At 43.9% G+C, this 15,693-nt stretch overlaps 1 protein-coding gene across 1 annotated transcript; it reads left to right on the top strand.

Moving 5' to 3' along the window:
• Nucleotides 1-9,040: 9,040 nt before the first annotated feature.
• lgi3 (leucine-rich repeat LGI family, member 3) lies at nt 9,041-14,787 on the top strand. Its single transcript, XM_070904299.1, has 9 exons — nt 9,041-9,243; nt 10,138-10,209; nt 10,789-10,860; nt 12,042-12,113; nt 12,312-12,383; nt 12,687-12,856; nt 12,957-13,121; nt 13,207-13,297; nt 14,058-14,787. The coding sequence occupies exons 1-9, from the start codon at nt 9,041-9,043 to the stop codon at nt 14,785-14,787; spliced, it is 1,647 nt and encodes a 548-aa protein (XP_070760400.1).
• Nucleotides 14,788-15,693: the final 906 nt, after the last annotated feature.

Below are 15,693 nucleotides of genomic sequence, written 5' to 3'. Positions count from 1 at the left end.
CTGAGATGTAAGAAGAAGGAACTGCTATGTCCTGTTTTTGTCTTCTCGGAGAAATGACTATCTGATGACTGACTGGGGAATGTAAATTGATTTGGGAATAGTGGAATTTCAGCCATCTGAGCATTACCCAGCAAGGGGTGTATGTTAAGCTCCAGCGACACCCTTGCTCAATTCTGGTCAGCCTAAAACAACTTGTCCCATTGTACCGGCTGCTTATTTTTAAGACATTGTACCGCATATGATAACAATTAAATGAAATACGTCCATTGTCTTAATTACAAGGATGCACATTCAGAAAGTAAAGCAGTTCTTTCCAACAATGGTCGAAAAACACTTTGCTCGCTTTGTTCTGAAGTGGACGAGGGATGTGAAAGTAGAGGAAATATTGTGGGCTGATGCCTGGAAAAAAGCAAGACAAACTTACCGTTCATGAAGAAAAATATGAAGACAATTCAAAACTGCTTCAAAATACACCATTTGTTTAAAGTGGATGTGCATGAAAAAAAAGAGTTGTGAGTTTCAGAAAATATTATCTATCTCAAGTAAGCAGAATAAAACTAACAAACGATTAAACGATATATATATATATGGACAGAAACATGGTGTCCTGTTATAGAATAAATATATCAGTATCTCATGATTATATAATATTCAGTGTAACACTGTATTTCATATTGTTATTGTTGTTACTCTTACTGTTATTGATGATGATGATGATGATGATGATGACAGTGCTGCTGATAACACTGGGGAACACAATTTTTGTTGAGTTAGGTCTGACAGCTGTTTTTAACTTGGGCGCGGAATCCAAAACTGATCTCAGTCTTTCTCTATCACGTCAAGTTTTTGAACTATAGGATCCCCGTTTTCTTAAAAAAATATGAAAAATACTGTACTTAACAGATATGTGTGTGATAGTACTGACCTATTGTGACTGCACAAACAAGTTGCCACGTAGCCGTAGATGAGTCCAATCGTAATCAGCTGGCAAGCCTTGCTACAGCTAATCAGTGGAATTTTGCTTATCTGGAGGGTAAGCTGTGGAGAAAAAACTTGACGTGCTAGAAAAAAACTGACTGCAATTTTGGAATCAGCGTGTCAATTTTAGTTTTAATCGGCATAAAAATCTAACTCAACAGAATTTTTTTTTTCAAATTGTTCCCCAGTGTAATATATTATAAGATAGATTTGTATTTTGGTTGATGAAGGGGAAGTCGGGCGAGGGACTGGAAGGTGATGCGTCATTTGTTTTGATAGAAAAAGAAATGATGACTAAGTGTCATGTTGGTGTCATTTTTTTCTGCTCGCCCATGTTTTTGCCCGACCTGAGCTAATGTTGTTTGACAGGCTGGATGAGTATAACCACCCGTCAAACAAGAAGAACCGCATTAAAACCCCACACATTTATCAAATATTCACATTTCTCTTTACAACACATTGAAGCAGGAACAACACATTTTGGCATTTGCCGTATACTTGTCATAATATTAAAGGGGAACCTGTTTTACTGTAGGTGACCATGAGGTCGATATTTGTGCTTGTGAGTGAAATGTTCCGACAACATTCATCCCTTCGTGAGATAACAACTTTCGTGAACATCAGAAATGACATTTAGCGCAGTTTGTCCAACATGCCTGCAAGACTAATGACATGTTCCCGTCAGCCTCAGCTGTGCTAATTAGCTAATGTTAGCATGCTAACACACTAAAACTAAGACGGCCAACATGGCAAACAATATAAACAAAATACGTGTCAGCATTGTCATCGTGCGCATGTTAGCACGCTGACACTAGCATTTAGCTCATAGCACTGCTGTGCCAAAGTGCAGCCTCGAAGAGCGGCTAGCATGGCTGTGGACTTAGATCTGTCTCTTGCGAGTCCCCCAACTTTAGAAGCTGAAGTGCGATAGCCCTTTAAACGTTAGCTGTGATCGCTTAGGTTTTCATGCCACTACCATCTCCTTTTTAGGTAAATTCATCAAAGTGTTGATTTAAATATGTCAGTTAATTGCACTCAGTTGCAAGAATTGGTTGCCTTCTATGGACATGAATGCATCGTCACATCTTGAAGGCATAACTTACTAGCAATGAACACATCATCTGCAAACTGTACATCTTCTCTAAAAGTCAGTAATATGAGCAAGATGAGACCCTCGCACGTTTCCTTGGTGGCCTGTTAGATGAATTGCTTTGTGTTCTTGTTTACCAGAGCTGGTTTGATTTATTCCAGTTTGGGATTATCATCTCCAGGTCTGGAGAAAAGCCTGAGCCTCACCATTAATCTCCACCATGTGTGTTTCCTGTCAGCGCTGACAGATGACCTGCCCTTCAACTCTCTGCCACCCTGTGGAGGAGACGCGTCGTCAATCAGAGACCATTTCTCTGCCGCAGTTAGGAGAGAGGGACCTGGGAGGGTGACGCCAGTGGTGGTGATAATGCTACTGGTGACGGTGTGTGTGTGTGTGTGTGTGTGTTTCTGCTTATTTGAGCCTTCGGAAAACAAGGAGCGGTGACATCAGCCTGTTGTTGTGCACCTCTGTCTCCTCACAAATGAACTGATTATTTATGGGAGCGAGGGAGGAGAGTTTAGCAAAGGGGAGCTGTCAATGCACATGAGGGGACAGAGAGGAGGGCTACAGCAGTGCAATATTGGAACTCATGAATATCATTCTGGCCAGCGTCCATGTGCAAGGTGAAGGAGACATGTCTCTTGTCCTGGCATTCCTCCCTATGCCGACTACATAAAGAAAGAGCCCTCAGACGGTCCAGACATTATGTGGTGTGGGAAACCGCAGCAGACAGGCCGAGCCCCGGTGCACCATAGATTGTTGATTTCAAACCAGAGGAGGAATTTTAATTTTCTGTTGTTCATCCCGCAGATCCCACACCCTTGTTAACAATAGTTAAGATGATGAGCAGCTGTTTTGTGTCTTAATGTGGCCACTGTGGTTTTGGGTGTAGTTCACTCAGCAGAACAAAATATCAAATGCTTTTTAATGATATTTTATAAATATTTTGTCACCAGACGTCGAAGTCTCGGCACTGAACCCTCCGCTGGCCTCCTGAGGAAGGAATGACAGACGCAGTCCGTGCTCTTTGGTTGTTGATGTGTCTGTCTCCGCAGAGGGCCCGGGCCCCTGTTTGTGAGAAGGCTGTCTATATGACAGGTCCCCGGCGGCCCTGCCTGCTCGGTGGGACGGACACAACAGAAGGGGTGAGCCAGGGGCACGGCCTGTCACTCACTGCATGTCTCGCTATTGTCTTTGAGTCGCTGCCCTTTTCCTTCTTTTCTCCACATCACAAAAAACCCAAAGCAAATAAGTTTGTGGGGAAGTATCTGCTCCCAACACTACAAGCGTCATGTTAAGATCAGTAGGATTTAAATGAATAACGCTTTAGATTACTCCTGGCTAATTACAGTGTAGACACACAATATAGAAATAAAATAAATATGCAGTACTTATTGCACTTATTACAAACTTTATTAAAGTTTACTGGACAACACACAGCATTAAGAATACTGTGACAACGTGTTTATACATTTAACAAATGACGTATTCTTACGTCTAACCTTTTTTGAAAAGCAGCGGTAATGAACATTACTTTTTAATTGTAAAACAATACGACCAGGACAAAGCATTGAAAATCTATTTTTATCTATAGAAAGTGCCCTTATCACAGCGTAAGGCCGGGATGTGTGATCTGTAAATTAAAGTGATCCCTTGCTCGTCCCTATCTCACTGTAATTATAGCGCAGTTGGTTTGGTGCATATAATACATTTGTCCAAATATTTACCAAAAAAAAACAAAGAACAAGAAAAAGACACAGGTTCAGTCCAACATTAAACATGGACACTTACATTTACAGAGTATGTAAAATATAGTATCTGTTGTTCACCCTTTTTTTTCATGGAAATTACAAAGTAAGCTTTGGGTAAGTAGGCTGTAATATGTAGCATTGCCTATGAAAAACATAGAAAAGTAAAAAACTATTATGAAAGGTCATATAGGCTAAGCCTTTTGTTCCCTGGTGCACACCCACACATTATTTCTTGTATTTGGAAAGTACTCAAAGTTAGTGTTATTTATTTCAAGGCCCACATTTGTCACCCCCTTATTCCCTGTACGTTTCCTCTACAGCTATGTACCAAGTATTTCTAGGTACCTCTATGCACAAAATAACACTGTAATTTGTGAACTATATCTTAAATGTTACCAAATGAAGTCTCCAAAAGTGTCTGAAAATAAGCAACTTTGAGGCAAAAGTTTCTGCACGCTGTCTGGTAGAAAAATACATATCTGGCATGATTCGCGGAGAGAGTATTTATGGCGTCTGGAGGCACGGGTGTGGTCAGGTAAATAAGATGGGTGAGGGTGTTTGTTTGGTGTCGAGCTAGCAGGGGGTGGAGAGGGGATAGTGGTAGTGGTGTCTGCCCGACAAGGTGTGTGTTGGCGTCCACACAAAAACTGACGCCTGCAGGCGTGGCCCCGCCTCTTTCCCACCGGATCGACTTTCTTCAGCGCAGGAATGAGACACAGACACCTCCTCCAGGCTGAGACATATAATCTGGGCCTGTCAGGGCCTTTATCAAACAGGATCAACTGGTGCGCTGGGCCTTTCTCCACAGTCCCCACAGGCAGTAGGATACCTGCACACGCATTCCTTCGACACATCCCTGTCCCAAGAGGCGTATCGCCTGTCTTTTATGGCAGCTCAGCTCAAGGATCGGGGGGGGGGGGGGGGGGGGGGTGCGGGGTACAGTTGCTCCTCTGCATTGTCCCGATTGAAAACTAAGATAGCAGCACAGCCTTCGGTTTGGAGGATTTTCCTGATCCCCTGAATCTCAAACTCAGAGTGCTGATCAACAGAAAATCCCTCTTAGAAAAAACAGATTTTGTTTGTGCTTGTTTTGTGTGTAGAGACAATGACAGTATGACCTGTTGATTGTGCCAGATCAGTTCAGGAGGCCTTTTATAGCCCCGCAGCCCACCTGAGGGAGCCCTCCTTGGCTCAGTTGTTTCAGCTCGAAGGCCCGTCGCTGTGAGTGACCAGATAAGAGAGGGTATGAATCAAAGCAGCAGCGTCGCTGTGCACAGGACTCTAATCATATCACTCGCCCCTGAGCCATATGTCTTTGTACTCTCTTTAATTGAATTGAGGCCGGGATGAGATTGGCTGACATACCTTCCAGTGACAGAGCCGCACTTTAGAAAGCGAGGCAGAGAACAAGAGCAATATTGGGATGGTTGTCTTCTTGGCACAGTTTGGTATAAAAATCCTAAAGGTATCCCACAGCCTGCAGTTTCATTGCACAGGTTTCATTGCTGTTAATAGACTTGTCCGAGGCCTCAACCTTTATTGTCAAATATGAAATAATTGTGAGTTTTATTGGCATGTTTGCGACCCAACGATTGCTTATTAAAGACGGGCTCATCAAACATGACAGATTTGTGCTCAGCAAGGCTTGTCGTGACAAACACTTACCTTATTGAGTTTCTTGGTCACGTGTGGACGCGTTATTTGCTCCTGCCTCACAGAGGAGGACATCTGACGTCAACTCGTCCTCAGACTTGGCCAACTGAATTACTGGCATCTATCAGCCAGTGGCCTCACGAAGAGACGCGCTAATTAAGTTCATGATTTAATGCCTCAGAATCGCCTGTTTATTTGTGCCCTTGTCCACCTCTGTTAATCACTTTGTGTAAAGAACTGCAGAGGAGGTGCGGACATGTTGCATTCATCTCCAACAGTACAGTATCTACAGTATAGGAACACCATAGCGTGTGTGTACATGTCTGACTGAAGCCTCAACACCTTTGTGACTCCTGTATGGAACACATCGCCTGGGGCGGCTGGGATTTTCCCTGAAAAGAACTGAGGTGAAACAAATTTCGTCTTTCTTCCTAGTTTGTTTTTCCTGCTTCCTGCGCAGCCAGGAGGCTAAACCGTGAAAACCAAACAGAAATGGAAACAGACAGACAGAGAGGTCTTTTCAGGCTCCTTGGCCCATAATCAGAATGGGATGTGGGTTTGAGACTGAAGTGAACAAAGTCAGCGTTGAACGTGGCTGTGACGGAGAGCTAAAGTGGTCTAAACAGGGTTGAAGCAGGGCTGCCCGTTGAAGAGGTGCTCCGATTTTAGAATACATACATGCCAGACAGCAGAGGATATAATGGGATGGTGAGAGTCTGGCACAGGAGACAGGAACACTTTGTGACGCTTGATGACTCATTTTTGCCAAACTCAGCGTGGCCAAGTGCTCCTTCTAATGTTGAGCTCTACGAGAGAGTGGTAGCTTGGCTGAACTCCCCTTTATTACTTGAAAAGTTGATATGAAACAAGGCCGCTCAAGAGCCACAGCTGTTAATGCTATACAGGACCTGACTGAGCGATGTGCTGAGGCTGCACTGCTTGTAGAAACACACTGAAGCCTCACAGTGTGTTGGCTGTAGAGCGAAGTCTGATGGGTTTCAACTATCAACAAACATATCGAAATATATAAATCACGGCTTTACGGCGCTTTATATCAATTCTCAGCAAGGAAGTAAATAAGCACATTTCCTCTTAAAGCTATTCCTTTAAGGGTGGCTACCAAAGTTGAGAATAGTATGTAACAGTTGCTTCTGAAGACAATCATGCATTCTTTGATACGATAATTAATTTCACACAGCACATTTTCCAAAGCAGTTTTTTAGACTTAGTAAGAGGGAATTTTGTGGATTAATCTCAGCAGCATTTCAGATTCTTCTGCCTCACACGGGGCATGTTGGGGTTTCCAGCTGCTGTTTCATGCTCCGTTCTCTATGCCATGCAATTATGCTGTTTCCCACCGGAGGTTTGGATTGGGTGGAGCTCAGCAAGGAGTAAGCTCAGGCATTAACTGCTCCTCACTGAGCACAACTTACATAAATCCACAAATACAATTAGCTCAAGACGCACGCAAACACGCTGCAGCAAAGCACAAAAGAAAATAAACCATAAAAATAGCTGTACAGGAAATGGCATTCCTTAACTGGATAAGGCACAAAGAGACACCACCCATGACTGTAACTGATTCACATGTGAAATCGCTCTCTGTTACGCACAGCAAGGCTTCACAGATTTGAGCGATGGACAGATTTCTGTTCAAAAAAACACTAGATTCTTTGGAAGCCTTTCTCTGATCTCGCTGTCCCAAGGCAGAGAAAACATCAGATTTTAAACGAAGCCCCTGAAGACTCGCTTTCCCTCTTTCATCGATCAAGATAATGCTTTTTATTTCATTTCATGGCTTACAGTAGGCGTACACCAGAGAGCATGGGGCTGAAAGAGAAACAAAATCAAAACATTTCATAGGTTATATGTTGTCTGTACAGTTCCGATGTTGCTGTATCCCTGCTGCCTGTCAGGGTTGGGAACAATGTGCTGAGACCTGGACAGACAGTGTGTTGCAGGGCGTCTTTGCTTGTGACAACGGAGTCGTTGTGCGGTAAGGCTGGTAATGCCTGGCACTGAGGCCGCAGCCCTGCCAGTGGCCTTTCAGTGCCCTGGGTGGGCTTTATGTTGTGGTCAACAGCGCCCTCTGGTGTCATGAGCCTGAGTCACTGGGCAGAACCTGTTTTTAAGTGTCAGCTATCCGTTTCTTATCCGTTGTTGTGCATGAATGAATTCAATGCAAGAAAGCACAGTTTGCTGAAATTGATTGTTCCAATCAGTCTGAAACTGGCAAAGTTAATTCTCACACATTGTGTTTCTGATGGCAACAAACATTTAGAGCATTCTTCTATTTAACATGATGTTAAAGGAGCACATGAAGATCAGTTTACACGTCACGAGGAGTCGGCCTGTGAAAACGTAATGTCTCCTGTGGCTCTGACGGAGCTTTTTGAAAAGATGTGAGAAAATGACCCTGGCGATGTCATCAGGGTTGTCTCAGATTGAACTTGGGCCATTCACCATGTTTCTATTTCTTATAGCTCATGTTGCCTCAACTGGAGGCAGAAGTTTGGAAGATGTGCGTGTTTACCAGGCAGGGAGGGTCAAGATGCTATTGAGTTGCATTGTGGGAATTGTAGGATCCAGTGGAGCTTGGCCCCATATTGGAGTATATGGGGCCAAGCTCCACTGGACATCAGGATATCTTGGCCTCTGCTGCTTTGAATTAGACCATTCAAAAAGTGCAATACTAAATCATTGGAGTACCCCTTGAAAGTGTTCATCTTCTGTGAAGAGGTCATATTTTTTTGTAAATATAATAAAACATAATTGTAGCTATTTTTCTGGTACAACACTCGTGTATTTTTCTTCTGCTTTTTGTGTTCAAATTGGCGTCATCAATAGTCAGTGTTCCTTTCTCTTCTTCTACCTTCATGCTTTGAGAAAGTCTGGTTGACAGCACTGGTTGCTGTTTAGAAACGGCCAGAATATAAACACCCTCCCACCCACACACACACACACACACACACACACAGCTGCTGACACATGAATGCATGCACACACATTTTCCCCTGCATGCTTAATGCCTCCTTGTCTGCGCTCACGACTGCAGCAGCTTGACACGACTTCACACCTGATAAGAGCTCCACAGAACATGGCAGTATAATATTCCATCAGCACTGATGTGAGCCTTTGCCCCCCCCCCCACCCCTCTCCCCCTCCCTGCTGTTGTCTTAAGATTTTCTGCGTGTGCAGTAGTAAATAATTCATTGTCAGCGACGCAGCCTACAGGTCCTAGTGCAGAGAGAGCCGCCTGGCTCGTCATTCCTGCAGTGTGCTCTCTGGCAGCAGCTCCTGAGACGCACAGAGGGAAAGATTGCACAGATCCAGGGAGGCTGCAGAGCACCCACACCCACTGAGCACAGAGGACTACCCTTACTCAGCCACACCACCCCCCACCCCTCCCTCTCTCTCATGCTGTTCCTCTCAACTCTGCGCTCAGCACTATCAGAACTGCTGGGGTTGTAGGCAGGCTGACCATCGCCTCGCAACAAGCCACTTGCCACTGAGGAGAAACTTCAAGAAGCTCATTCACACGCCTTCAGTAATTTCCTCCCGCCCAAGGATGCTGGAGCTCGGACAGAGATGGACGAGGCTGATCTGCTTGTCGCTTCTGTGTCTGTGGCTCTGCCTGCCGAGGGAGTCAAACGCCAGGAGAGCTCCCAAGATACCCCGCTGTCCTGCGACCTGCTCCTGCACCAAAGACAGTGCCTTCTGTGTGGATACCAAGGCTATCCCTAAGAGCTTCCCCCCAGGAATCATCTCCCTGTGAGTCCAACATTTGTGTGTGTGTGTGTGTGTGTGCCTTTCATTCACCAAAGGCATCATTTCATAAGCTGTATGAAGGCTCAGCAGTATGCAGGCTGGTACAGATGGCTACATCACTGATGTCACCCTCCATTATGTAATGATGCGTGAATCCCTGCTTGTCTCTTAATTACCTAAAAGTGAATATAGGATATAATATGTGTCCTACTGATGTTTTCTAGATGCAATGAGTCTTTGCATTGGCGGTGAGATGTATTACAGACAGCATTACATAACAGCAATAATTATAATGTCTGATCAGGGCCTCACTGTACCTTATGCTGAACTTAGTTGAGGGAGCACAGCAGTAAAATCCTGTGGAGCTCCAGGGAGGAATACTAACAATAGATTCCCCTGTCTCACTGCAGGAGACCTGCTTCTCCTCTGAGAGATTTAATCTTGAGGAGAGCACAGAGATACGCTCAATAAATGGAGCACATATAATGAAATGGAAAGATTAAGACTTGACGGGGGAAGGTAATGTATTGCTGAGAAGGTTACAAGGTGCTCCCTTTCATCTGATATTGACCCCCATCGCCCATGGATTGGATATTGAGTTTAGACAGTCGAGGGAATTCCAGAGCGAAGGCTGGTGGAGGTGCCCTCATTTCACAATAGAGAAGAAGGAAACAAGTGAAGAAGGAACTTGTGTGCCCTAGTTTTTTTTTTAGAAGATTTAGCCCTCCTTGATATTTAAACTGCAATGTCCTGAGAGAAGAAGGGCTTCAGAAAAAATACAAATGACACAGTTAATGTGAGGAAGACATTTTCCACCATGAAACGCATGACGTCACTGCCTGTGTAATCTGTGTGTGAGAGGACACGTCTGATGATAACTGATGTTTGTCTGAACAGGACGATGGTGAACGCAGCCTTTACTACAATCCCAGAGGGAGCTTTCTCGCACCTTCACCTCCTGCAGTTCCTGTGAGTGTCCCGACCCACAGCAGGAGCACTTTCACACGTTTGAAACATCATGAACTCTCAATTCATCATAACTCTCTCACAACCAGTTTGAGGTTCACGTATTTTTTCATTTATTCAAAACCACAGTCACAACCCTTAATGTCACCCGCAGGCTTTCACAACAGCTGATATTGTAGCTCACGCAGACATCTTTTGTTTGGCCGTGACAATGAAAGGACTTCAGCCACTAGAAATGAATGGTTATTGAAAACAGTGGTGACATAGCAGTAATAAGAGTAAAGTGGCTCTGTATCAGTGTCATTGCCAATCACTGACTCCCTTCAGCTCTGCTCTGCCAGACAAAGGGCCCGTTGATCTACACAGATGCAATCATGAGTGTGTGTCTTCGTGTGTGTGTGTTTGTGTAGATTCCAAATGTATTTATGTATTTGCGTGAATGTTAGTTGATTTAAATGTTTTGCCCAGAGATAAAAGGAAATAGTTCTCTTCAGTCAGTTGTTTAGATGTTGCCCTCCAGCTTCAGTTAGACATGAACTAAATTGTCTACATGATTTGATCATTATTGCCTCCTTTTTGCAGGCTCTTGAACTCCAACACATTCACCATGATTGCTGACGATGCCTTTGCTGGTCTGTCTCACCTGCAGTACCTGTAAGTGTCTCTCTTAAAATGTGAACTGCTGCTACTTCATCATCAACGAGTTTGACAATTCTCTTAACTCGCTGTGTTTTTGTGTACAAATGCTTTGTTTTGCAAATGGAAGGTTAAATTCATACACAGTCAAACGCACCCTTGCTCAGTTTAGGGGTTTAGCGGCCTTACTTGTTAGCAAACTTTAAATAAATACTGCTGTATAACTGACCTTACCATTATGCAAAAAGTTACATAAACCTGCTTTGAAGCAAAGTTCTCGGCAGATTTTCAGTTTTGTACTACCTCGTTTTCTGCCATGCATTGTTTACTTTTGAGAATGATTAGTTACAGTAAGTCTGGGTAGCTTTAGTTCTCTGTCAGGTGAATAGAATTAACGCTACTCAAGGCCGGACTGTAAGATTTCAGGATTTCAGGAGTCTGCGGTATGGCAAAGAATGCCAAAAAGAAAAACTGAAAATAAATCCTCCTACGACAGCGAGCACACTGCCTCAGTAGTGTGATAAAGCTGAGTATGCCGTTCTGTGAATTGATGGGCTTTAGGAGGTAGTTAGCTGATGGCTTGGAGCGTGCAGCTCTCCGTGATGGCCATGCCTCAGGCTGCTCGCTGTGTGGCTTTGGCTGCGGCCCAGCCATCAGGCCTCACTGCATCACTGCCACTACCGTCGCTACCCGCTGCGCATGCTAATAAAGTCATAGTTTCATTTCCCGGCCACCTCCAAAGAGTCTGCACATGCTGTGCGTCCTTCACTATCAATAGACGAAGCGAAGACAGGACAGGATCAAATGACGCTGACACGTAGACCTTTGTAATACTCGCTGCTCTCAGTGTCTCATTTCATATCACATTAATCAAAGGCATGAAATGAGCTTTTACCAATTAAGACTCATTTTATTTTTTACTTTGCACTTAATAAACTGATGATATTAGTCAATCTATCAAATATAAACTGAAAATAATAAATATTTATCTGTATTGTCACGGCACCTTTTGACTGTAAATCCACCAGATGCGGACTGTGCTATTACTGAAATAAATGCTGCTTACAGTCACACTCTTATTGTACCACGTACTGACGACACAACCTCGTCTCCAAACAAGGACGACATTCTGTGATACTGGCTGAATTTCAGAGTTCGTCGTCACTGTGTGACACACGGGTGCTCTGTTCTCTTCTCAGGTTCATTGAGAACAATGACATCCAGGCTCTCTCAAAGTTTACCTTCAGAGGACTCAAATCCCTGACTCACCTGTGAGTATTTTGTTGAGCTAGTGAGATGGAGAAACCCTGTCTTCCATTTGTCCCTTTGCACAACAGACTGAACTACACGATGAAGCTAAAATAAAATGCATTTAAGAAACAGAACGTTTGAACAAGTCTTTAGCAATTACAGACTATATCAGCGATGACATAATGATAACTATTTCTTCTTATGGATTTTTTTTCCAGATCTCTCTCAAACAACAACCTGCAGCAGCTGCCAAGAGATCTCTTCAAGCATCTAGACATCCTCACGGATTTGTAAGCGTGCTTTCATTGCAATAAGAACAGTGTGTTGACATCAGAGAGAGCTTTGACCCTGCAATCTGTCCCTACGAAACACTGGTTTGCTGGGGCTCCCTGAGGGTTTAGTGGACTACCACACTCGCCTGCAAAGCGGCCTGGCTCGAGCGTGTGGTTTGTCTCTGACTCAGACCATGCTGGCGTCTGGCGCACTTCTTTTTGTCTGTTTTTCCTTCCTGTTCGGTTTGGAAGATTTATGTTTGTGCATTTGAGGTAAAGCTAACATATTTTCTCTCTCCCTGTTACTTGTCTGTTGCTCAGAGACCTGCGGGGGAACTCCTTCCGCTGTGACTGTAAAATCAAGTGGCTGGTAGACTGGATGGAGAAGACCAACACTTCTGTCCCTGCTATCTACTGTGCCAGCCCCTTTGAGTTCCAGGGACGCAGGATCCACGATCTCGCGCCACGAGACTTCAACTGCATCAGCGCAGGTTTCACCTCGTCTCTTTCGAACATTTTGCCAGAGGTGGTGTCATGGCGGAACGTCTTGGTTAATGAGTACTGTAATTCTGCAATTCTGTCTGCCCACAGATTTTGCTGTTTATGAAACCTTCCGTTTCCACTCGGTGTCAGTGGAGTCCTATGAGTTCAATGGGGATCAGTTTGTGGCCTTTGCTCAGCCTGATTCAGGGTTCTGCACCTTGTATGTATGGGATCATGTGGAGATGGTCTTCAGGGGGTTTCATAACATTACCTGTAAGTTCGCCGGCTATGCATAAATATTGTACCATTCTATGTTTAAAAAAAGGATCCTGATGGCCTCTGTGTATCTCTCTTGCAGCTCGCTCTGCTGTGTACTGCAAGCCGGTGGTGATAAATGACAGTCTTTACATGGTTGTGGCTCAACTTTTTGGTGGATCTCATATCTACAAGTAAGGCTTTATTTAGTAAGGCTTGCAATTTAATCATGCAAACAGCTGTTGACCTTTAAAGAACAGCTTGACATTAAGGGAAGTACGCTTATTCGCCTTCTTGTTCAGAGTTAGATGAGAAGATGAACACCACTCTCACGTCTGTGTGGTAAATTTGTCGCTGGTGCCAATAGAATATGAGCTTAGCTTAGCATAAAGACTGGAAACAGGGGCCACTGCTAGCCTGGCTCTGTCTGCATGTAACAAAATCTATGCACCAGCATCTTTAAAACCGCAAATTAACACACACGTTGCTTGTTTAATCCACAAATATTTTTTTTTGTCAGTCTATTTCTTGGCCTGAACCAGTAACTTCCCTGAGTCACTGCTGGTTGCCTGGCAACTGCTCCCCACCAAGAAATAGTCCAGCACATAGCCCCTTGTAAAAAGTGCAGGCTCATCTTTACTCTTTTGTTTTTGTATGGATTAAACAAATGAGATATGATATGTTAATTAGATTATTATTGCACTTCAGAGGTGATGGTAGGTGGATGTTGGCAGCCAGGCTGTTTCCCCCTGTTTTCAGTGTTTATGCTAAGCTAAGCTAACCGGCTGCTGGCTGGACCATCATACGTACTGTACAGACGCGAGAGTGGTATCGACCTTCTCATCTAACTCTCGGCAAGAAAACAAATATAAGCACATTTCACAAAAAGTCAAAGTATTCCTATAATTATTAAATGCTTTTGGAACGTTATGACAACCCTTTATGTTATCACAGGTGGGAAGAGGACCCGCAGCGCTTTGTTAAGATCCAAGACATTGACACCACTCGCGTGAGGAAGCCCAACTTTGTGGACACCTTTCAGCTGGATGAAGAGTGGTACTTCATAGTAGCAGACAGCTCCAAGGCAGGCAGCACCAGCATTTATCGCTGGAACAGCAATGGTTTCTACTCCCACCAGTCCCTCCATCCCTGGCATCGGGACACCCATGTGGAGTTCCTTGATGTTGGGGGAAAGCCTCACCTCATCCTCTCCAGTGCCTCCCAGCCGCCGGTGGTTTACCAGTGGAACCGAAGCCAGAAGCAGTTTGCTTTCTTCTCCCAAATCACAGAGCTAGCAGATGTGCAGATGGTTAAGCACTTTTGGGTGAGGAAAGTTCTTTACCTTTGCCTCACACGCTTCATTGGTGACTCCAAGATCCTCCGCTGGGAAGGACAGCGTTTCGTAGAGATCCAGACTCTTCCCTCCCGGGGCTCAATGTCGGTGTATCCTTTCACAGTGGGCCTCCGCCAGTACCTCATTCTTGGAAGTGATTTCTCCTTCTCCAGAGTATACCTGTGGGATGACCTCACTCAGCGCTTCCAGCCCTTCCAAGAGCTCAACATGAGAGCCCCGCGGGCGTTCAGCTTGGTATCTGTCGACAACAAGGACATGCTTCTGGCTGCCAGCTTCAAAGGCAACACCCTGGCCTACCAGCACCTGGTGGTGGATCTCAGTGCCAAGTAGACATGTTACAGTCGGAGCGAAGAGGAGGTGTTTCTAAGCATCTATCAACACGTGCCAAATAAATAAAGACTGCAAAATGTTTAAGCCATGTGACTAAAGGTCTGCTGTTTCACCTGATGTTTTAAGCGAGGCAACTAATTAAATGATTCATCTATTTTTATGCACTATCCATTAACATCTGAATGAAATGATGTGATAATACGCAGCATCAGTAACATGCCAACATCACTGCTTCTGTTCTGCCAAACATATATCTAGGCCAATTCTTTTCAAAAGTATGATATTGTATACTGTACTTTAGTAATGTGAAAATGATGTGCATGTGCATCTACTGAACTATTCACTGGATGAGAGTGGATATTGTAACTGACTGTAAAACTATGAAGGTTTTGTTACAAGTTACACAGTGTAGTTCATCTGAGTAGCATTTTGCATGACACAGTACAAATGATATAACTATGTAAACCAAGCAATACTTTAATTCATTTATTATGTTTATCTTTACATATGAGATACCCTTGAATTTGTTTCGGATCTAATGTTTGTTCTGCAATAATAACATGGGATCAGAGCCAGCCTAAGGCATGAGCAAAGTAAGCGAGGGGCCCCAAAATGAACTGAAAATGTGAACCTAATTAAGCATTGTATTGTTTAGTTTCTTTATAATTTAAGTTTGTAAAGACATGTTCCTTGATTTTGTTATACTGCCCCAAACCCCAAATGTTGCCCCTGGTTCATGACAGTGGGAAATTAGAGAATATTTGGCAGCACCGTAGCTAATTTGGGGATTATAACTAATAACCAATTTGGGAGTTATTCTACAAAATGTGGGGATTTGTGGGAGCTATAACGAGATCAGAGAATGTATATTAAAATAAAAATGTTCTAATCCTGTTGTTTTAACCT

Source organism: Enoplosus armatus, chromosome 4 (genome assembly GCF_043641665.1).
Source record: "Enoplosus armatus isolate fEnoArm2 chromosome 4, fEnoArm2.hap1, whole genome shotgun sequence".
NCBI lineage: Eukaryota > Metazoa > Chordata > Actinopteri > Centrarchiformes > Enoplosidae > Enoplosus > Enoplosus armatus.
Note: the sequence above shows the minus strand (reverse complement) of the source record. Positions and strands in the feature narration are given on the sequence as shown.